Source organism: Hoplias malabaricus, chromosome Y (genome assembly GCF_029633855.1).
Source record: "Hoplias malabaricus isolate fHopMal1 chromosome Y, fHopMal1.hap1, whole genome shotgun sequence".
NCBI classification, from domain to species: domain Eukaryota; kingdom Metazoa; phylum Chordata; class Actinopteri; order Characiformes; family Erythrinidae; genus Hoplias; species Hoplias malabaricus.
Genome location: NC_089820.1, coordinates 25,049,789 through 25,074,532, shown reverse-complemented (window position 1 = coordinate 25,074,532; position 24,744 = coordinate 25,049,789). Strand labels below are relative to the sequence as shown.

Below are 24,744 nucleotides of genomic sequence, written 5' to 3'. Positions count from 1 at the left end.
CCGATGAGACCCGTGACCAGCCACAACATTAAAACCACTGAGAGGTGAACTCCACAACACAGGAAGCAGAGACAGCAGCACATTTAGGGGGAGATGGGCGTCAGGGGTGAATAATAAGGTTGAACACAGGAAAAAATACAAGTGTCTCCAGGGAGGACACTTGCAAGGAGAAACGAGAACATGTGGGGAAAAAGGTGCCATTTTGTATTTGTTACTTCCCTGGCACCTCATTAAAACCCTTCTCTGTCCCAAACCACGACCTACCCCCTAAATAGTGCACTTTACAGATTTATAAAAGTAATTCTACTACAGGGTGGGCCATTTATATGGATACACCTTAATAAAATGGGAATGGTTGGTGATATTAACTTCCTGTTTGTGGCACATTAGTCTATTAGGGGTGGGGGGGCACTTTTCAAGATGGGTGGTGACCATGGCAGCCATTTTGGATCCAACTTTTGTTTTTTCCAATGGGAAGAGTGTCATGTGACACATCAAGCTTATTGGGAATTTCACAAGAAAAATAATGGAAACTACGGATACTGGATGCCTGTGCTAGCATTTCTCCTGTGGTGTTGCTATCAGTGTGTGAAGAGTGGGAGAAGAGGGTTGCATTGACAATCCAACACAATGGGCAGCACTTTGAACACATTTTATAAGTGGTCAGAAACTCATAAATAACTCATGAACGAATAAAGTTATGTTAAAACCAATCACACCATTGTTTTTCCTGTCAAATTCCCAATAAGTTTGATGTGTCACATGACCCTCTTCCCATTGAAAAAACAAAAGTTGGATCCAAAACGAACTTCAAAATGGCCGCCTTGGTCACCACCCATCTTGAGAAGTTTCCCCCCTCCCATAAACTAATGCGCCACAAACAGGAAGTTAATATCACCTACCATTCCCATTTTATTAAGGTGTATCCATATAAATGTCCCACCCTGTACATCGCTACATTGTGGACTACACAGTGCAGAGGAAGGCGTTTGAGGTACAGCCCCTAGTGGTGTGGCAGTGTAACTGCAGGGCGGCACAAACAAGTATAAACGCTCACAACATTGTAGGGCTCCTGCGTAGACTATGGCACAGGCTCTGTGTCTTGTTAATGCAGAAGTATAAGTCGTTATGACCTTCATGTCCTTTCAGAAGAGAGAGAGGATAAAAAAATAATAAAATAAACCATCACTCAGCGTTTGTATTGGATTGAAATTTATTGGAAATTAATGTCTCTCTTTGCAGCAGAAGAAAAACAAGCATACATTCACAAGCAGATCCCCTGCCGTTGATCATTACAAAAGACACTTTGGAGCACACTTTAAGGCACACAAGACTTTAAGGGTCATTAACAGAAGGTGTGAGAAATCATAACGATGATTATAACAGTCGATAGTGAGGCTGCGGATTTGCCTTTGTGTTCAAACAGTATCAAGTCGCTTAAAGGAGCAGTCAGTCATTTCCTCCACTGATACAGAACAGCCGCTATACTGACTCCTAGTGGCCTGGATGAGTTTCTGTAGTGACCCTGTATCACGACCTGCTCTATGGAGAATAAACAGAATAAATTCCCTCCGACTACAAAGCTACTCGGTTGTAACCTCTGAGGTAAAAAAACGTCTCACTGCTCCTTTATCAGGTTTTGCATGTAACAGTTTAGAACAGAAACCAAATGTAACAGTGGAAAAGCAATGCTTCAGTTCCTAGTGATCGCACTGCTTCAACACCAGACACATTTTCCGTACAGTACCAAAGACCACCTCACAACCACTGGTTTACACTTCTGAACAGATCCACGTAGATGTCTCGTGACCAGTGTTCACTTGGGTATCGGCCGCCATACTTCAACATGAACTCGTGCACTAGGGGGCAGCATCTGCGAGTCTCTGCAAGTGACACACACGATTTCCTTCACAAAGCAGATATTTACATGGATCTACGCAGAAGTATAATCCAGGCTTTAGTCTCCTTTAGAGACACTTAAAAAAATTTGATTGCAAGAATAAAGTCATTATTAAGATAAACAACTCGGAAAAGTTTACGAATGAAGAGGGCACTCCAAGAATGAGCTCAAACCTTGGAGAAGGAAGGTGTACGGTAGTTAAGTCGTCATTTAACATTTTATAAATTTGTAATAATTGAAGCAAAACATCAAAAGATATTAATAGTAAAGCCATAATTCATGAAAATATATTTCTATCAGTTCCAGTATTAGATGCAGGAGTAAACGCTGACTTCTGTAGTCGAATATTTTCAACACTCTTTAAACTCTTCTCAATGAAGTGAACGAGAGTGAAACTGGAACTAAACATAGTCTCGTGAACCCAGACTCACTGTAAACTCCAGCCGCCATCAGTTCGGTCCTCGTCACAGGACGGTTACGGCATAGGGCACATGCGCCTGTGGTTCCTGTGTCCATAAGACTTTAGAAATGTGTGTGTGTGTGTGTGTGTGTATAAACCCTGTCCAATTGATAGCACAATAAGGCACTTGTCTACAAGATTCTTATGAACACATTATGATGCATAATGACACCTGACTTTAATTTTATAAAGATTTATCTATGGAAAGGTAAATACATAAGAGAAATTACAGCAGATTAAAGCCTCAGATTTGACCGATAAAACCTAATGAACACAGAATAAAAGGAATCCTGACACTGCATCAGAGACTCTGCTGCGTACTGCCCGAGTCGTGACATAACGCTAAGCTGAAACGCACAGGGACTTTTATTATTGCAGTTTTCTCTTAAACATATGGAGGTCCTGAAAGGACAGGGATTCACCTTGTCCTGTTTCCTTTAATCATGGGTGCATTCTTCCTTAATTCATTCCCACAACTTCCAGCTTGTTTTCGTTATTAAAAACAAAAACACGTACAAAAAAAAAAGTCTGCACGCTTTAAACAACGTGTGCGCACAACCTGAGGAAAATGTTGGTAAATGATATCTACTTGTGGGAATTAATTATCCAACCGTGGCCACAAACATAAGCAAAATTCATGAAACTATTATCTCAAGAAATGAGAACTTGTAAATACTGGGACTGGATGTTAGCACATGAAGAAAAGTGCATCAATTACAAACCAGGACACACAGTGTCTGTGATGCCAAGCACTGATTAGCACCCCCTAGTGGAGCAGTTCCTAAACGTAACTATTTGGTGCCACCTTGTGGTGAAATTTAGGCTAACCATGAGTGAGTGAGTATGATAACTAAAAATAAACTCACTCACCAAGGTGCTAAAACATACTCACAGTTATTGACTGCTTTACAAGGGGGTGCTGTTCAGAGCTTTGCATCAAAGACACTGTGTGCCCTGAGCATTCGATCCCTCTGTCCCTCAGGAGTTCCGTACAAACACATTACTCGTAGTCCGCCAAAGACATTCCACCACCCAAAAACAAACATGTTCCACGTTTTCTATGAAGACGAAGCTAACAGAGGACGAGGCTGAGATCAGAAGGCCTCAGGAGGACGTGACTGTGTAAAAAGGACAAGGCCCATACATCAGCTCAGCGTTAGCTAACAGCTAGGACCACTGACTCTGGTCTGTGGAGCAGGGGAACGGTGGAACCGTGTTCTCTGGAGTGATGGCGCTCCATCCAGTACCACTGGGACGGCCTGGAGATGTGTCTGCGATCAGAACTCATCACCGAACAGCGGCAGCCGATTGTCATTGATCATGAAAGTAGAGCCAGAACATTATAACCACCTGCTCGATGCGCTGTTGTTGGTGGAGGGAGTGTGAAGCTCTGGGCTGAGTTCTGCTGGGAATCTCTGGGTCTGGAGGTCCAGCAGTGTACTGTAGTGCAGATAGGTGGTTATAATGTTTTGGCTTGCACACAGAAACGGACTGGTCTAAAATAGGTCTAGAATATTCTGTAGCACATCAGAGACACTAGGACAGTAAAGAGGCGTCTGTCCAAGTGAGACGAAGGGTCAGGAGCTAGTGCAGAGGACATGAACAGTCTGTGGTTTGTATAGCAGCATCGCTGGTCAGAACATTTCAGTAACCCCACTGCCCTGGGTGACCAGACACCAGTAAGACCCCCACCTTTCATGACAACTGAAGGCTTAATCCAACAAGAGGCAGTGGTCACAAGAAGCCATAATATGTCCTGACCTTGGACACTTGTTTAGGTTTAAAGGAACACTATGTAATATTTTTATTTAAAGAAATATATAAATAACAGCCTCAAAATCACTGTGATGCCTGACTGAGCTGTCACTTCCACTCTGGGCTCAACACTGCAGAAACTGCACTATGTAACATTTGGTGAAGGGTAGGACACCACCCCCCTCTCTCTCTCCCTCTACCTCCTCCTTGGTTTCAGGAGAGTGCTGTAAAAATGAATTATACTCTACAACTTTAAAAGGAACACTACATAAGATTTTGGATTTTTGCTCCTGTGCTCCCCCTAGTGTAATTATTTTTTAACGAGTGGGTGTTTTAGTGTCTCTACAGACGTAGAATATACTTTATTTTTACATCACTCTCCTGAAATCAAGAAGGGAGGAAGAGAAGGGTGGCATCACACCCTTAACCAAATGCTACACAGTGCAATTTCTGCAGTGCTGAGCCCAGAGTAGCACTAATCTCCCTATTACAGCTCAGCGAAGCTTCACAATGATTTTGAAGCTGTTGTTTTAAAGTAAAAATGTTACACAACGTTCCTTTAACATCTGTGAAGGCTTATTTTGATGAGTGTCCGTGGTCATAGAAGCTGCTTTGGTCAGTTTCATCCTAGAAAGTGTTTAAGCAACTGACCCTTATTGGCGTAAGCCTTTATAAAGCTGTGTGTCCGTCGTCATGAAATGTTTTTGCAGCCTTAAGAACAGAGACCATGGCATTGGAAGCTACTCTCTCAGAAAAGGCACGTGCGTGAAGTCGAGTAAAACATAATAACAAAGCCGTAACAGATACAACTTGTGCAGATTTGCCCCTGTAGCACTCATAAAAGACCCGTCACCACATAGGCATTCACACCTGGGAGTGTGTGTGTGTGTGTGCGCGCGCTTTGAAGCTAAAGTGTTTATTATTGAAGGGTATGTTCTCTGGATGTCGTTGGGTAGAGGATTATCTCTCGGTTAAGGCCACGGAGGCAGGAAAGGACAGGAGCGGAGTCAGGATCAACCCTGCCTCGGAGGGAAAACTGAAGACACACACACACACACACACAAAAAAAAAAACCAGGAAGGGAAAAACAGCTTCGACTGAGAGAGGAGAAGAAGAGAAGAGGGTAAAAGGGTAAAAGCAGAAGGTTTGGTCGTGATGAAGAGGAGGATTGAGTTCTCTCAGTTTGGAACGACACAAACCCTGACAAGGCTTTACAGCGATTACACACACAGAGCATTCACAGCACATTCAGAAACACTCCAGTGTAATTACACAGCGATACGGAAACACCTGCTGAGTTTTAAAGCATTTTTGTGTAACGTGAAAAATTCAAACAAGCATTCTCCAACTCTTTTGTCATTTTACGTTAACTTTTGCGTTGTCTGTGACCCTTATCCAGTTCAGGGTCGCGGTGGGTCCGGAGCCTACCTGGAATCACTGGGCGCAAAGCGGGAATACACCCTGGAGGGAGCGCCAGTCCTTCACAGGGCAACACACACACACACACTTATTCACTCACACCTACGGACACTTTTGAGTTGCCAATCCACCTACCAACGTGTTTTGAACTGTGGGAGGAAACTGGAGCACCCGGAGGAAACCCACGCAGACACAGGGAGAACACACCACACTCCTCACAGACAGTCACCCGGAGGAAACCCCCGCAGACACAGGGAGAACACACCACACTCCTCACAGACAGTCACCCGGAGGAAACCCCCGCAGACTCAGAGAGAACACACCACACTCCTCACAGACAGTCACCCGGAGGAAACCCCCGCAGACTCAGGGAGAACACACCACACTCCTCACAGACAGCCACCCGGAGGAAACCCCCGCAGACACAGGGAGAACACACCACACTGCTCACAGACAGTCACCCGGAGGAAACCCACACAGACACAGAGAGAACACACCACACTCCTCACAGACAGTCACCCGGAGCGGGAATCGAACCCACAACCTCCAAGCCCCTGGAGCTGTGTGACTGCGACACTAACCTGTTGCGCGACCGTGCTGCCCATCACGGGGTTGTTTGTTGCCACCAAACAAACCTTACATACTTTTGGACACAGTATTATCCTCAAGAACAGAACAAATCCATCACAGTCTTTTGCAGTTTTTTCCTGATGGAGCTCAGAACGAATGCAGCACCCAACTCTTCAATAATCTCTATTTTTATTATTACACTTAACATTGTATCCAAAAGTATGTGTGAGGTTTGGTTCAGACGAATTAAAGATGGAGACGTCGATGTTAGCGATGGTGAACATAGCGCAAGTTTTCCTTTGTTTGAGTTAAATAAGTTGTTTCTAATAAAACAGTAGGCTCCGCAAACTGACAGAAGAGCTGGAGTGTGTTTGAATATTTAATTACAGTTCTACGTCACACACAAAGTATTTCTTAGACTTATTTGTGCTCTTACTACAGACATGTAATGAATAATGAGTGTAAAACATCACTAACTTAAATATCAAGCAGAGACTGTGTATAAAGCCATGGTCAGAGCAGACTGTACCTCACCACGTTTACAACAGGGGAGTGGGCTCCATCTGGCAGTGAGTGAACAGTCAGTTCTTGAAGCTGATGTTGGAAGCAGGAGAAATTATGATCCACTGTGATGTTCATAATGTTTTGGTCAGTGTTTACAAACTGCAGACCGTGACAGGGGATTGTTCTCGGTGCCTCGGGCAGGTACAAACCCCTTCACCACCCCGTGAGAGTTGTGGAAAGCCATCCAGATCAAAACATTAGGACCAGCACAGTTTGGCTCGTGTTAAAGATGCTCAGTTCCTTCTGCTGACCGTGTCTCCCACTTCCATCATGAACTTCCAGAACCGGCCGTTCACTCGCTGCCCGTCTCCCACCACTCGACCGCTCCGAGAGTGGCCTTCATCCTGTGGCCTACTGCTGTGTGCTGTTACGAAAGCCTTATGCAGGAGGCGAGCTGTTTCTTTCAAGTTTTTACATGACACACACTTTACTCATTAATTAACACGTTTCAGGAATGTTTCGTAACTTAATTATGGGCTGTGTTGTTATTGAAAGCTTGGTGTGTGTTTATTGACTGTCAAGCGATATCAGAAAACACATACCGAGAAGAGAAAAAGAAAGCGGGGAGTTGTTTACCTTGGAAAGTTTGTTCTTTCACAGGCAAACCTCAAACGGTTTTCTGTGGAAAGGCTCGTGTGACGAAGGCAGTGGGGAGAAAGGCTTGGGTTATTCAGTGGACACAGAGAGAAAGCGAGTGGGGTGGGCTGGTGTGGGCGGGGTAGCACACACTCTAAGCTGTGTGTTGATATTGGGTGAAGGTTGTCGATGAAAGGCCAATCCTCAGCGTCTCTTCTCTTCTGAAGTTGCGGGCGGTGGCGGTCAGTCGAGCTTGGAATGCTTCTTTATGGCGTTCATTCAGTCGTCAGCAGCGCTGGTTCCTCGCACCTGACCGTGTCTGCGAAGCTAAAAGAGAGAGAGGAGAAGGAATAAAATGGAAGGTGAGTTAGAGACCACCAGCCAAACAAACAGACCTCAGGAAGAGGGTGGAATCAACAGCTAAAGCAGGTTTGAGTCTATGAAGTAAAAATGGGAATCAACATCATTCTTTCACTGTCTCGGTGGGTCCGGAGCCGAGCCGGAATCATTGGGCGCAAGGCGGGAACACACCCTGGAGGGGGCGTCAGACACACACTCACACCTACGGACATGTTGAGTAGCCAATCACCTACCTACGACTGTGGGAGGGAACTGCAGCGCTCCGAGGAAACCCACACAATCAACATTTTTAAAACAGAAATAATAAAATAAATTTGATTTATGTTTTATTTATAGACACAAGGTTGCCTTGAAAAAGACATTGTAAAATAACAAACGATATATTTACAGCACTGATATATTTACAGTGTTAGCCAAGATCCCCCCAGTGACACACTGTTGTTGAGCAGAGGATGTGGAGGCAGCTGCCTCCAACTCCAACTGGAGCTCAACACGCTTGGAGGAGAACACAAAGGCTACATCCACACAGCAGGCAATCCGCTCCTAAACTGAGTGGCATCCCCAAAGAACAGTGATTTAACGCAGCACAGTCGTCCAGAGCGAACTCGCTCACGTCTAGACGCTGGGGTTCAGCATCGGAGCTGGAGATAAACGGACAGCGTCATGGTTTATCCACAGCAGAGGCAGATCGGAGTGAGAGATGATGTGGAGTTCTGTCTGGAGTATGGTTCCAGAGCCGTCCTGCTGAGCTTGTGAACTCTGAGAGGGGAGAAAATGAGCCCCAGAAAACACACATACAGTGCATTTTCCTGTTTTTATTTTCTTCTCAAACCAGACATCGAATACCGGGGTCAAGGAGCGCCTAGCTTTTCTTTACCCAACAGATGCCTACACTGCGTGATGGGGAGAGGGTGTGTCGCCCTCTGTGTGACCTCCTGTCATCTAAATGTATAATAAATTGATAGAAACTAAGCATTAAAAGGGCAACACAGTTCCAGTGTCTTAATAAAATGTCTGTTAATAAAAAGTGGGAGCAGAATTTTAGTCGTTTTCGCTCTGTCCTCTTTCTTCTCCGTTTTTACTCAGTGTTCGTTTTGCTGTTTTTAACCTCGTCTTTGCACTGCCACACGCAGGCAGGTCCAGCGCTGTGATTGGACACACTCAGATGAGGAGGCGGGGCAACTCACGTCTCCGCACTTGACGTCAGAAGCGGAGCAGAATCAGAACGACTCGTTTTATCCCGTGTGTTCTGACTTGGGCAGCTCACAGAAAAGCGACTGGGTGGTCTTGTTTCACAGTGTGTGGGTTTCTGAGCTCAAGTCACATGCACTGATCATGGGATTTCATCATCATACGTCCCCTGTAGAGTCAAAACGTAAAAATCTAAAATGATCAGTGCATCTCCTATCATTATTATCATCTGTGGCCCAGTTATAGCCCCGATCACAGGTTGCGGCAATGGATTAATCACTGATGGCACGACCCAGGTAAAGTGTGCACGGTAACCATTATTATCTCATTATCTGTAACCCTTATCCAATTCAGCCTGGAGGGGGCGCCAGTCCTTCACAGGGCAACACAGACACACACTCACACCTACAGACACTTTTTGAGTCGCCAATCCACCTACCAACGTGTGTTTTTGGACTGTGGGAGGAAACCGGAGCACCAGGAGGAAACCCACACAGACACACAGAGAACACACCACACTCCTCACAGACAGTCACCCGGAGGAAACCCACGCAGACACAGGGAGAACACACCACACTCCTCACAGACAGTCACCCGGAGGAAACCCACGCAGACACAGGGAGAACACACCACACTCCTCACAGACAGTCACCCAGAGGAAACCCACGCAGACACAGGGAGAACACACCACACTCCTCACAGACAGTCACCCGGAGTGGGAATCGAACCCACAACTTCCAGGCCCCTGGAGCTGTGTGACTGCGACACTAACCTGCTGCGCCACCGTGCCGCCAACTGTTAACAAATAACAGCATAATCAAAGTTTGATTATACGTTTACGCCAGTAATTAAAGTTTTATTAAAAAGTGGAACCTGAAGAAATCTCACAAAAGAAATTCCCGGAGGCTTCTCCAAGGCGTGAGTACGCAAACCCAGACCCGAGGGAAAGTTGCCGAAAAGTAAGCGTGAAGTTACGGAAGGCACGCCCAAAACGAACCGCATTACAACTGTAATCGCATTCATAAAAAAAAGTCCAATACTAGAAAGCCCCGTTCAGCCTTTGTTGAGAAAGTTCAAAACGCTTTAAGAAGTTTCAAATCTATCGGGCAATTAAACGGAGGAGCCGGCGCTTTGACTTGGGGATTTGAAGCATGGGACGTCTTGACAACTTCAAAAAGCCAATTAGCCGCCGAATTCGATGGGCCTAGATGGGAATTCTTAAACAGACAAACTGTTTCAAAAATAACCTCCGTAAGGAAGGAAGGAGAGAGCGAGAGAGAGAGGCCCGATGAATATGAGAGCCATTCTCTCCCTCCCTTCCCCCACTCTCCTCCGCTCCGTTCCTCATTTGCAATCACGGCACAGGTGCTTTTCAAGTACAGAATTCCATTTGTATGTTAATAAGCCCTCAAGGAGCATCTCGAAGCGTGAACACACACATGGACACACTCGCGCACATACAAACACACACGGTATGTGTTAGGACTATGGCCAAAAGAGGCGGACAGATACGTTTGTGCGCCACACATACTGGGGTGAGGCGTGCACTACGACCTCGATGCTTCCAATTCCCGCCTGGTTCGGGTTCGGCCGGGGTTCTCGCTCGTCCCGATTTTATTGCTGCGACGTTAAGAGGAGGAAGAACGCATCAACAACTTCAATGAAGACTTCTCACGAAGATGACCACTGTACTCAGCATAAACCCGGGGTTTCTGTGGGCGAGAAAACAAAGGTCCAGAAACGTCCGTTTCCGGCTGAAGAGACCTCGGACGCGGTCGACCGCTCGCCGATTACGAACTGAACACATGGGAAAGCATTTCGGCTCTTCACCCTCAAAAGAGCTAATGTTTAAAGCTGAGGAGCTGGGTGGTCTCACACTGTGTAAACTAACAACCAAGCTTGCTGAGTAAGATCTTTACTGCAGGATGTCATTCATGCTCCAGTCAGAAGTTTACAGCAGTTGCAGATTGTGGCCAAACATGGGAACTTCTGTTAAATGAAAACAGAAGGAGAGTCGATCAAAATCGCACCGCCAGAAACACTGGAAATCTCGGAAAATGGTCATTTTCCTAGAATAGGATGCAGAAAAATAATCAGAAGACCTCCTCTGGAGAGCAGAGAAACCACCTTCCTGTCTCCACACTCTGTCCATTCTCTCGGCTCCACTGACCAGTGGGTCTGCAATTACAGACTGAGGTCCCTCTGTTGCTCTGCATAATTTGGTTGCCCCCCTCACCACCAATCTTCAACATGGACCCCCCTCCCCAAGAGCAAATTACACACTGGGGTCCCTCTGTTGCTCTGCATACTTTGGTTGCCCCCTCTCAACCCCGTTCTTCAACACCCCCGCCCCCCCTCACATAGAGCAAGTATGAATTTGGTGGTGGATCATTCTCAGAACTGCACTGACGTGGTGGTGGTGTGTTAGTGTGTGTTGTGCTGGTGTAGAGTGGATCAGACACAGCAGTGCTGCTGGAGTTTTTAACCCCTGTGTCCACTCTCTGTCCACTCTGTGAGACACTCCTCCCTCGTTGGTCCACCTTGTAGATGTAAAGTCAGAGACAGTAGCTCATCTGTCGCTGCACAGTGTGTGTCGCTCGTCCTCTAGTCCTTCATCAGTGACACAGGATGTAGCTACTGCTGAGTCTGATCCACTACATTCTTTCATCATTACATCTTTAAATGCTGTTGGAAAAATGTGTGTCTACATTTTTTGACATGGTTTTAAAAGAACATATGGACACCACAACAAAAGCGAGATTGGAAAGGGAAAAAAGTGAACAAACAAGGGTTAATGTTAGTGACATGGAACTGCGGTAATGACAACGAAATTAAAGCTAAATATATTTGTGCTGCGCTATTTGCAACTGAACAAGTCTCACACACAAACACTCTCTCTCACACACACACACTCTCTCACGCACACTCTCTCACACACACACTCTCTCTCTCTCTCAAACACACACTCTCTCAAACACACTCACTCTCACTCACTCACTCACACACGCACTCACTCACACACACGCGCACACTCTCACTCACACGCGCACACTCTCACTCACACGCGCACACTCTCACTCACACGCGCACACTCTCACTCACACGCGCACTCTCTCTCACGCACACACTCTCTCTCACACACATTCTCACACGCGCACGCTCACACACGCACTCTCTCATGCACGCACTCACGCACGCACTCTCACACGCACTCTCACACACACGCACTCTCTCTCTCACACTCTCACACACACTCTCTTTCTCTCTCTCAAACACACTCTCTCTCACGCACACACACACTCACGCGCACACACACTCTCACGCGCACACACACACGCACACTCACACACGCACACTCACTCTCACACACGCACACTCACTCTCACTCACACTCACGCACACGCACACTCACTCACACTCTCACACACGCACACTCTCTCACGCACACTCTCTCTCACGCACACTCTCTCTCACACACGCACACTCTCACACACGCACACACACTCCCTCTCACACACACACACACTCCCTCTCACACGCACACACACACTCCCTCTCACACGCACACACACACTCCCTCTCACACGCACACACACTCCCTCTCACATGCACACACACTCACACACACTCACACGCGCACACACACTCGCGCACACACACTCTCACACGCACACATGCACTCTCTCGCACACACTCTCACGCGCGCGCACACTCTCACACGCACACTCTCACGCGCGCACACACACTCTCATACGCACTCTCTCACTCACACTCTCACTAACTCACACTCTCACTCACACACACACTCTCTCACACACGCACTCTCTCACACACGCACTCACGCACGCACACTCTCTCACACACATGCACTCTCTCTCTCACACTCTCACACACACTCTCTTTCTCTCTCTCAAACACTCTCTCTCACGCACACACACTCTCACACACGCACACACACTCTCACACTCACTCACGCACACGCACACTCACTCACGCACACTCTCACACACGCACACTCTCACACACGCACACACGCACACACACTCTCTCTCTCACACACGCACACACACACACACTCCCTCTCACACACACACACTCCCTCTCACACGCGCACACACTCCCTCTCACACGCGCACACACTCCCTCTCACACGCGCACACACTCACACACGCACACTCACACACACACACTCTCACACACACACTCTCACACGCACACATGCACTCTCTCGCACACACATGCACTCTCTCGCACACACTCTCACGCGCGCGCGCACACTCTCACACGCACACTCTCACGCGCGCACACACTCTCATACGCACTCTCTCACTCACACTCTCACTAACTCACACTCTCACTCACGCACACACTCTCTCACACGCACACACTCTCTCACACACGCACTCTCTCTCACACACGCACTCTCTCTCACACACGCACTCTCTCTCACACACGCACACACACGCACACTCTCTCTCTCTCAAACACACACTCACGCATGCACTCTCTCCCGCACGCACTCACTCACACTCACTCTCACACGCACACTCTCTCACACGCGCACTCTCTCGCATGCGCACTCTCTCGCACGCGCACCCTCTCTCACATGATCACTCTCTCTCACACGCGCACTCTCTCTCACACGCGCACTCTCTCTCACACACACTCTCTCTCACACGCGCACTCTCTCTCACACACACTCTCTCTCTCTCACACACTCCCTCTCACACGCACACACACGCACACACTCACACACGCGCACACACACTCTCAAACGCACACTCTCGCACACACATGCACTCTCTCGCACACACTCTCACGCGCGCGCACACTCTCACGCGCGCACACACACACTCTCATACGCACTCTCTCACTCACACTCTCACTAACTCACACTCTCACTCACGCACACACTCTCTCACACGCACTCTCTCTCACACACGCACTCTCTCTCACACACGCACGCACTCACACACGCACTCTCTCTCTCACACTCTCACACACTCTCTTTCTCTCTCTCAAACACACTCTCTCTCACGCGCACACACACTCACACACGCACACTCACGCGCGCACACACACACACGCACACTCACACACACACGCACACTCACACGCACACTCACACGCACACTCACACTCTCTCTCTCACACACGCACACTCTCACACACGCACACACACACACACACACTCACACACTCCCTCTCACACACACACTCCCTCTCACACGCACACACACTCCCTCTCACACGCACACACACACGCACGCACACTCACACTCACACTCTCTCACACACACTCGCGCACACACACTCTCAAACGCACACATGCACTCTCTCGCACATTCTCACGCGCGCGCACACTCTCACACGCACACTCTCACGCGCGCACATACGCACTCTCTCACTCACACTCTCACTCACGCACACACTCTCTCACACGCACACACTCTCTCACACGCACACACTCTCTCACACGCACACTCTCTCACACACGCACTCTCTCTCACACACGCACTCTCTCTCACACACGCACTCTCTCTCACACACGCACTCTCTCTCTCTCAAACACACACTCACGCATGCACTCTCTCCCGCACGCACTCACTCACACGCACACTCTCTCACACGCGCACTCTCTCGCATGCGCACTCTCTCGCACGCGCACCCTCTCTCACATGATCACTCTCTCTCACACGCGCACTCTCTCTCACACACACACACTCTCTCTCACACACACTCTCTCTCTCTCACACACACTCTCTCTCTCACACACACTCTCTCTCTCACACACACTCTCTCTCTCTCAAACACACTCTCTCTCTCTCAAACACACTCTCTCAAACACACACTCACGCACGCACTCTCTCACACACGCACTCACACTCACTCTCACACGCACTCTCTCTCTCAAACACACACTCACGCATGCACACTCTCACACACACACAAACACTCTCAGACACACACAAACTCTCACACACACACTCTCTCTCACACACACACTCTCTCTCTCACACACACCCACACTCTCTCACACACACACCCACACTCTCTCACACGCACTCTCTCTCTCAAACACACACTCACGCATGCACACTCTCACACACACACAAACACTCTCACACACACACAAACACTCTCACACACACACAAACACTCTCACACACACACAAACTCTCACACACACACACAAACTCTCACACACACACACAAACTCTCACACACACACAAACTCTCTCACACACACAAACTCTCTCTCACACACACCCACACTCTCTCTCACACACACCCACACTCTCTCTCACACACACCCACACTCTCTCTCACACACACCCACACTCTCTCTCACACACACACTCTCTCTCACACACACACTCTCTCTCTCACACACACACTCTCTCTCTCACACACACACTCTCTCTCTCACACACACACTCTCTCTCTCACACACACACTCTCTCTCTCACACACACTCTCTCTCTCACACACACAGACTCTCTCACACACACAGACTCTCTCACACACACAGACTCACACCCACACCCACACACTCTCTCTCTCACACACACACACTCTCTCTCACACACACACACTCTCTCTCACACACACACACTCTCTCTCACACACACACACTCTCTCTCACACACTCTCTCTCTCACACACACTCTCTCTCTCACACACACTCTCTCTCTCACACACACAGACTCTCTCACACACACAGACTCTCTCACACACACAGACTCTCTCACACACACAGACTCTCTCACACACACAGACTCTCTCACACACACAGACTCTCTCACACACACAGACTCTCTCACACACACACACACTCTCTCTCTCTCTCTCTCTCTCTCACACACACACTCAGTGAGTGATGAGTATCCTCACACAGCAGTGAGTAAACATGGACATGCATGACCACAGACTCAGGATCAGTGTTAGTAGGGCTGCAGCGAGTGAGCGAACAGAGTTTAAACCCGACACTTACACGTCGCTCCGACCTAAATCCGCCGAGGCTAGTCGTCTGCTGCCTTTGTGCCTCGCACTGAACCTCTTTTGCGCATCTAGATCAGGAAAACAGGAGATTAGCAAGAGAGAACAGCTGAGAGACAGGTACAGCATGAGAAGTGAGGGAGGACGGATGCACTGCAGAGGAAATGAGAGCAGTGTTGGAGGTCAAGGGGAGAAACAGAGGAATCAGTTCTCAATGCCAAATCAATTAATAATCAACCAAACCCTACCCCAGCGCTTTGGGTTATATTAGACACGTGGCATCAAATACAGAAACAGTACGAAAGCCTATCAAATGTCCTGATCAATTCAGGACATCAATTCATATTCATCAATTTTCATAACTTTCTCAAATAATCGAATAATCATACTCAGCCCTACTACTTCAGCACGCTCGGAGGAGAGCACTAACCAGCCCCTGTTGGATAATGGGAAGGCGAGGCCAATTATGAGAGAGAGAGAGAGAAAAGCATGTTTGGGCTGTTTCTGCACTTACCTCCTCCAGCTCTTTCTGCGTCTCCTCCTCCATCCTCCGAATGTCCTCCATAGTGAGCTCCACCCACTTATCGATCCAGCAGAACAGCTGGCGGTGGAAGTTAGTGAAGATACGCTTCTCTTGCTGAAGGAAAAAACAAGGAATGTAGTACATTACAAACACTGAAAAAAAGGACCATCCTCTAACCTTCAGAGAAACTGCCAGACTGCACTGTGCTATTGAAGGGAACCTGTGTTTTGGGCTGAATTTCATATTTCTACATGTCCTCCAGAACATCCTTTACTCTGAGAAACTCTAATCAGAAACTCGAGACTCGAGACACTCCAACCTGGAGGAAGAGGGCAGCTTTGCCCTTAAAGGTGATGTTAAGAATTCCGAAACACATTAATAAACTTCATTAAAAACAATAGACTCCAGGGTTTGTGAACAGTCCTGGCTCAATAATGGAAAACAACAAAAGGTCTGTGCGTTGCAAGCTGATTGACGGCTTAGAAACGGTATCTGGAAGAGTTTGGTCGATGGAAACCTCAGAAGGTAGAAAAGCATGAAAAGAGACCGGGATGTTGCTTTATTCCTGCTCCATAGATGGGTAACACTGACTTATTTTTTGCTGTTACTGACTACTTAAGGAGGAACTGACTTCAAATTCAGGAAAGTGCTAACAGCATGAAAGTAAACACAAACCGAAAATGCTACAAAGTGTTTCTCTGGCAACTGCAAAGTTAACCCTCAGCCACATACACACTGCTGTGCATTTCTTCACTCAAACATATTATTCCACCTTAAAAACTCACAGGAGGGTTCTCCACAATCGTTGACACACTGTAAACAGCCAGTGCCTTTAAGCGAGGGGTTTAACGTCAGCTCACCAGAGGCCATATGACTTTGACACTAACTGGACTCTCTTCACGTCCCACCTCTGCTGAGTTGACGGTTGTCTCTTGAGGAAGACTCAACACTCGGGTTCCACAGGGTGTGAGGCAGCCCCTCACTTAAGGGCAAGGCCTCCCTGTTCCTCCAGGGTGGAGTTCCCCGTGCCTGAGGAGGCTTGAGCTTCCAAGTCAAAGAGTTCCTCAGAGTGTGGGAAGAGTTTCAGATGACAACAAATAAATATAGAAACAGCTTAGTCATAAAACTGACTAGAGTCAGCGTTAGCATCAGGAGAGAATGTGGGCTGCTAATGGACCCCTAGATAAGGACTGAAAGCCCACGAGAGCAGGAGCACATGTTCTGTTCATATGAGCAGCTCTTATTTCATTCTGTAGCCAGTTAATTATACACAATAAAAGTCCTGGACAAACCGCACAACATCCTGATTAATTTATTAATACGCTTCTCAAAAACCTGGTAATGTGGGGCCCATAGGAACACGGTGGAACCACTCTGCTCTAGAACAAACACCCTTGAAAAGCGTTGTCGGGATGGGAGACACTGTGGCCTTTAGATGAAGCAGAACTTTTAAGATGGATTTGAATAAACTCTACACTTTTAGACTGACTTTCAACAGAGTGATGAATCCTTCTCCGTTGATGTCCCCGACTCCAGGATTAGAGCCTGTAGCTCTGACTATAATGATATACCGAGGGTCGAAAACAGGGTCTCACCTTGTGAATGAAGCTCTCCACCTTGTTCTGCAGCCCCCACCACTTGAACTTGACCGTCACCAGTTTGTAGGCACACATCTGAGGGCTCTCTGGGTTACTCACCAGCTCTTTCTGGATTGTACACAAACGGAGAGAAACTTTAAAAGCCATCTACTGCAATAAAGCAATTGATTTATTAAAAGTGCAGGGGGGGGCGTTTGGGGAAGAATAATGATATATTATTTATTCTGTTATAAAGTTACACTTGATAAATAGCTTAACATCTGTTTCATACATCGCTTTGTAGGTGGTAAATACCTTAAAATGCATTAGCAATCAACTACTACCTCTTTTTTTGTCTGATACTGAAGTGAAAATGTACAATAAGCAGAGACCTCACAATGTGAATTTAGTCAATTTATAGTAGAATCAGAGTTAGATTCACTTTATTGGCCACAGAGGAATTGTTCTCTGCATTTAACCCAATTCATGCAGTGAAACACACGTTAACACACACTAGTGAACACTAGGGGGCAGTGAGCACACATGCCCCGAGCGGTGGGCAGCTCTAGCCACTGCGCCCGGGGAGCAATAGGGGGTTAAGTGCCGGCTCTGGGCATTGAACCAACAACCTTCCGGTTACACGCCCAGTTCCGTCACCCCCAGGCCACGGCTCCTCAGTTCCTAAAAATGCACACCATCAATGGTTAACTGATTAAAGTTGGTGGTTAAATGGTTAATATCGACTGATGGAGAACACAAAGTAATGTCACCGTTACTCTTTCTCTGTGTGTGTTATAAATGATAATTAATAACCGTTAATAAGCGGATTCTAAGCCATTTATAAAGGTTTTAGGTGCAGTTTTATTCTAAAGTGGGACCATGGTTAAAGGTCATCGACCCAGTAACGTACCACAGACACCAGCAGTGAGAGAATAGCCCCAGACAGGAGTCTCAGAGGAGACAAAGAAACGAGATTGAGCTGAAAAAATAACTTCAGCAAAACTGGAGCCGTGGAAGCGGCGTGTCGCCGAGCGCTCGGATCCCAGCGCAGCACTCACTCCACATTAAAACATAATGCTCCGGAATGGGATCCGATAAAATTATAATCGGACCAGGGGAGAGACGTGGGGAAGCTGAGAGGCGACGGTTTCCTTTTTGCTTATTTTTAAACTTTCATCTGATGAACAGAAGGGAGGGGGAGGGGATCAGTGCGGCGGGTGGTGACAGAAAAGAGGAGGAATTGATGATTTAAGTGTAATTTTGCTGTGCTGGGCCCTGTACGCAACTCTCAGACAAACGAGAGAGAGAGAAAGAGAGTGACAGAGTGAGTGAAAGTGAGAGAGAGAGAATGAGTGAAAGTGAGAGAAATAGAAAGAGTGTGTGAGAGAGAAAGACAAATAAAAGAGTGAGAGTGAGTGAGAGAGAGAAAGAGAGAGACTGAGAGTGAAACAAATGAGACAAATGAGAGAGAGCGAGTGAGACAGAGAGATGGAGTGAGAGAGAGTGAGTGAAAGAGAGCAAGAGACAAATGAGACAAACGAGAAAGAGAGTGAGAGTGAGTGAGTGAAAGAGAGACAAACAAGAGAGAGAAAGAGTGAGAGACAAACGAGAGAAAGAGAGAGAAACAAGAGAGGCCTTGTAAGCAACTCTCAGACAAACGAGAGAGAGAGACACAGAGGGGCAAAGTGAAAGGAGAAACAGAAAGAAAACAGAGACAAGATAAAAAAAAGAGAAGAGATGGGGAAGGCTGAGAGAGTTTAGAAAGAGGGGAGAAACAGAGGAGCGAGAAAGGAGAGAGAGAAAGAGAGAGGTTCTAATCACTTCAGCAGGTCGGCTGCATTATTCAAGTTGAGGATCTGCTATGGTGCGTCCTCCACTCGATAAAAACGCTGCTTAATTAATGATGTGATCCTTCAGCTCTGAGCTGTGAGGGGCGGAGGAGAGGAAAGAGGAAAAGTAGCCCATCACCAGCACCATCTCCCAGTCTTGGTGTTTGAAGCTGGGATCAGTGCAGCGGAGCAGGAAGGGAGCGCAGGGCTGATGCTGGAACAGGGCTCAGGAAAAAAGAAAAAGAAAAAAAAAAAAAAAAAAATAAAAAAAAAAAAAAATTCCTCTCCGCCACAAAACAGGAGAGAACTCCACTTGAAACGAATCCCACATGAAAACCGGCTGGCGGTGACATTTTTTGCCTCTGCTGCTCAAAGCAGCCGCCTTCTGAAAGGACTAAAGAGGAAGCAGACGAGGGAGCGAGTGTGTGTGTGTGTGTGTGTGTGTGCGTGTGTGTGTGGAAGATAGAAGCCTCCTCGTCCCGCTCAGGAGAGGTGAAGGAAATTAAATTAATAAATAAACAAAGCCTGGGTTTTATCTCTGGCCTCAAAAAGAAAATTGATCTAATTAAATAACCACAATCATGGGTCGGGGTGTGTGTGTGTGTGTGTGTGTGTGTGTGTGTGTGTGGGCTCACCACAGCTTTCGTCCTCTCAAGAAAAAAGGAGGAGCACGGAAAAAAGATTTTCTCAAAAGAATAAAAGTGGGGAAACTTTCTGCCGCCGGCGAACAGCTTAAAGATCGTCTGGTGTCTGTGGATTATTCATTCATTCATCTCCGGTAACTTGCAGTGGGTCCAGAGCCTACGACAAATCACTGGGCACTCACCCAGTCACTCCACCTACCGACGTGTGAGGAAACCCACACAGACACTGGGAGAACACATCGGGATCGAACCCAGGACCCCGAGACCCTGCAGCTGCGTGGCATCAAAACTAGAGCGAGCCACAAGTCCACACTGCTCCACGGGGTCCTGGCCACTGGAGAAAGGGGGCTAACCAACCGTACAGAGACACAGATGGACTGCAGTCTGTCATAGAAAGTTTAAACCCATGAGAAAATGGACGAGTGTGTGTGTGTGTGTTTTCCATAAAAGGTGGTCAAACTTAAATTGCATTATGTGCTACTAACTTCTGAATAATCTGAGCATCTGAATCACACTATCTTTCCTACACAAGCGCTGTTAGCTGGTTCTCACACACACACACACACACTCTAACATGATGATGAGCCTCGTCTGCTCCCATCACTGTGATGTCTATTAAGCTCAATTAGAAGCAGGAGAGAAGTCATTTATCTTCATCAGAGCACAGTCACACAGCACCGTCAGAGTCTCTCTCTCCACTCACAAAGAGCAGGGAACGGTTTTCTCACCTACAGCACAGTTGTGGTTGTTGTGCAGTTATTTTCACAAATTAAAAGTAAAAGAGACCTTCTAACGCTTATTTTCCAGCCCTGGGACTGCAAATAAGATCCTACCAATCCAAACATTTTATAGACATCTGTGAATAATGGAGGACAGCGGTTCTCAAACTGAGGTTCATCACACGACGTCGGAAGACTTACTACATTCACTAAATAAGGAATTATTCATTGTCTGTAAGAGCTTATCCGGGTCAGGGTTGCGGTGGGTCCGGAGCCTACCCGGAATCACTGGGCGCAAGGCAGGAACCAGTCTTCCACAGACAGTCACCCGGAGCAGGGCTCAAACCCACAGCCTCAGGTCCCTGGAGCTGTGCGACTGCGACACTAACCTGCTGCTCCACTGCGACGCATGAGGAATTACTGAATCACTTTCATGGGCCAAGTACACAATCTTTTCATAATTCTCTTTCAATAAAATGAACAAAAATACCATGTGAGGTCTCTCTGGCCAATCAGAGCTCTGCAGGGTTTACACGTGACAGTTTAGGATCTAATCGACTTGGTTGGAGCCGTGAGCGAGCAGGGACTGGGACCAGATTGGGGCCGTGGAAAAGCAAGGGTCTGTAGTCTGGACGACTTGGTGTCATACAGTGGAAAAGTGCTGCTGTGTGGTCAGTGGAGCTGAGAGAATGGACATTTAGTGCAGGAACAAAGAGGTCATTTTATTGTTATGGTGGATGGATGGATGAATAGATAGATGGATGTATAGATGGATAGATACATAGATGGAGAGATAGATGATGTATGGATAGGTGGATGGATGGATGGATAGATACATAGATGGACAGACACATAGATGGAGATATAGATGATGTATGGATAGATGGATGGATGATGAATAGATGGATGGATGGATGGGTGAATAAATACATAGATAGATGGATAGATACATAGATGGAGAGATAGATGATGTATGGATGGAAATATAGATGTATGGATGGATGGATGAATAGATGGATGATGTATGGATAGACAGATGGATGGATGGATGATAGATACATAGATGGATATATACATAGATGAATAGATGGATGGATGGATGAATAGATACATAGATGGAGAGATAGATGTATGGATAGATGGATAAATACATAGATGGATAGATACATAGATGGAGATATAGATGATGTATGGATAGACGGATGGATGGATGGATACATAGATGACAGATGAATTAATAGATGGATGGACAGATGATAGATGGAGAGATAGATGAAAGATGGATAGATAGATAATGGATGTATGAATGGATGTATGGATAGATATCTAGATTGATAGATTGATGAATAGATCGTAGATAGTTGATGGATAGATGGACAGATGGATAGATGGATGAATGGATATCTAGATGGATAAAAATTTAACTGGGGCTCTATGCCACTTTTTAACTTGATGAATCTCTTTCAGACTGTTTTTCTTCATGTCTTACTTGCTGATTCTCTTTCTCTCTTGCTCTCTCTCACACACACACTTGTGGATACTTGTGTTCACTTGTACCCCGTCCCCCCTGAGGGCTCATCTAACACACTTCACTTCAGTTAATTCACTAACGGAACAGCCCTTCAGACTGAGTCGGGGATTCCCCCGTGGGGAAGAGGGCAGACAGAAGGGGGCGCAGGTTCAGACCGGTTCTGACACGGGGTTTTCATCAGGAGAGGGACCAATCACGTGCGTGTAAAGCTAAACATCTGCTCCATCATGAGAACGACCCGCCCTTTAACGAGCCGAGTCAATCAGATCACGAGAACGGCTGCAACTGTGGCTTTACACGTCTCTCCCCATTCAAAAAGATACGAGTCTGGTCTTGTGCGAGAGAAGAGACGAGGGGCGTTCAATAAACTGCCTTCTATACATTTCTTAGCTCCAGCAATCAGCTGGAATTCTGTGAAGCTGCTTTGTGACATCATCAGTTGTAAAAAGAGCTATACAAATAAATATAACAGCAATTAGCTTTTTGATTCCCTGAAAAATACATTTCATCTCTTTCCCCCCCCGAGATCCTTCTTCAGATTTCGGAGCAGGTAATAACCCCCGGGGTGAGTCCAGGCTGTAGGGAAGGGGACTAACGGCCTGGAGTCCACAGTGTCACACAGCGTCAGGCTCAAGTTTCCTCCACACACTTGTGTAACTCAGAAAGACCCATTAATGATGGAATAGAGCTGTTGTTTTCTTTACGTTCCTCAGAAAGCATCACTGTGTAGAACCATTATAACATTACCTGCAGGACCTGTAGATAATATCCATCCCCAGACTCTGGGGTTTGATTCCCAGCTCTGTGAGGGATGTCCGGTTGTGCTAAGAAAAGAAGTCCTGGCATGGATCAATACCAAACACCCACCTTTAAGCTTCACACTTAAGAATGACCTCCACTCAGACGCAGTCCTTACCTTCCAGTTTGGCCCCAGCGGTCCCCGTCCTGTTTTAGTGGAGTGGAAGAGGGCAGGGTCCTCGTCAGCTTTGTAATCCTGCAGATAAGATAAAACACGTTACACAGAGGACTAACACAACACCGCTCTCATCTTGACCACAATCCACCTTCGTTACACTAGTCATTGTGATGCTTCAACATCTGGGCTCAGCACTGCAGAACCTGCACCATGTAACTTCTGGAGGTGAGGAGGAGACCACCACTTCCCCTCCCTCCCTCCTCCAGTGCAGAAAACGTGAAGTACACTCTGCAGTTCTAGGGGGAGCCCATGAGCAAAAAGGCCTAATCTTACCTAGGGTTGCTTTAACTGCTCTTTAGAAGGGCTCATGGATTAGTTGATGTCAGATAAGTCCGAATGTATTGAGCTGGTTCCTAACGACCAGTGCTACAGCCACGAGTTATTTACAAATGGCGTCCATCGCAGACGGGGAACACAGGAGAGACCGATTAGAGAAGAACTTAATTATCAAAGCCACGGCTCATCGCAAGTGAGAAGAAGAGACGCAGGGGAAACCTGAGGAGTGAAGATCAGGGAACGGCGATCATTGTAATAATAATAACACACTGTCCATGACAAAAAAAGAAAGAGTAAAAATAATATTTATAAAAACCCAATGATAACTCTCCTTCTCCTGATAAATAAATAAGACCTGTTTACGTGTTTAAATAAGGGCTTCTGTTGAGGGGAGGAGAACGTCACACTGGGATGAGGTTTAGGAATGGAAACGTAAGCCATTCCCTGATTTTAATCTCTACACAGAACTCAGTCCTTTGAAGTGAACTATGTACATGTTTAGTGCTACATTTCAAATCAAAGGCATTGGATAAATCTATTTAAACATTGCTGCTTCATATGAAAGGGTTAAAAAACAAAGCAGAATTTAGGAGGTGATCTGGCAAAGCATTTTTCAGTGGGAAACAAATACAACAAGAGAAATGTTATTTATGTTTTATGTTGTTAAGGGTTTTAGGAATCATACAACAGCAGAAACAGGGAGGTGAGAAAAAAAACAGTGAGAGCGAGAGAGAGGAGAAACAGAGAGGGGAGAGAGAGAGAGGAGAGAAAAGAGAGAGAGAGAGAGAGGAGAGAGAGAAGAAAGAGAGAAAGAGAGAGAGAAAGAAGAAAGCGAGGAGAGAAAGAGAGAGAGCGAGAGAGAGAAGAAAGAGAAA

At 46.7% G+C, this 24,744-nt stretch overlaps 1 protein-coding gene across 1 annotated transcript in view; it reads right to left on the bottom strand.

Moving 5' to 3' along the window:
• Positions 1–1,208: 1,208 nt before the first annotated feature.
• The window catches only part of LOC136678252 (phosphatidylinositol transfer protein beta isoform), a 39,597-nt gene continuing 16,061 nt past the window's right edge, over positions 1,209–24,744 (bottom strand). The window contains exons 8-12 of the mRNA XM_066656232.1: positions 23,534–23,611; positions 17,913–18,023; positions 16,309–16,431; positions 15,790–15,865; positions 1,209–7,571 (exon numbers count right to left, since the gene is read on the bottom strand). Coding sequence (XP_066512329.1) covers positions 15,818–15,865; positions 16,309–16,431; positions 17,913–18,023; positions 23,534–23,611 — 360 coding nt within the window. The 3' untranslated portion in view covers positions 1,209–7,571; positions 15,790–15,817. The remainder of the gene's footprint in view (positions 7,572–15,789; positions 15,866–16,308; positions 16,432–17,912; positions 18,024–23,533; positions 23,612–24,744) is intronic.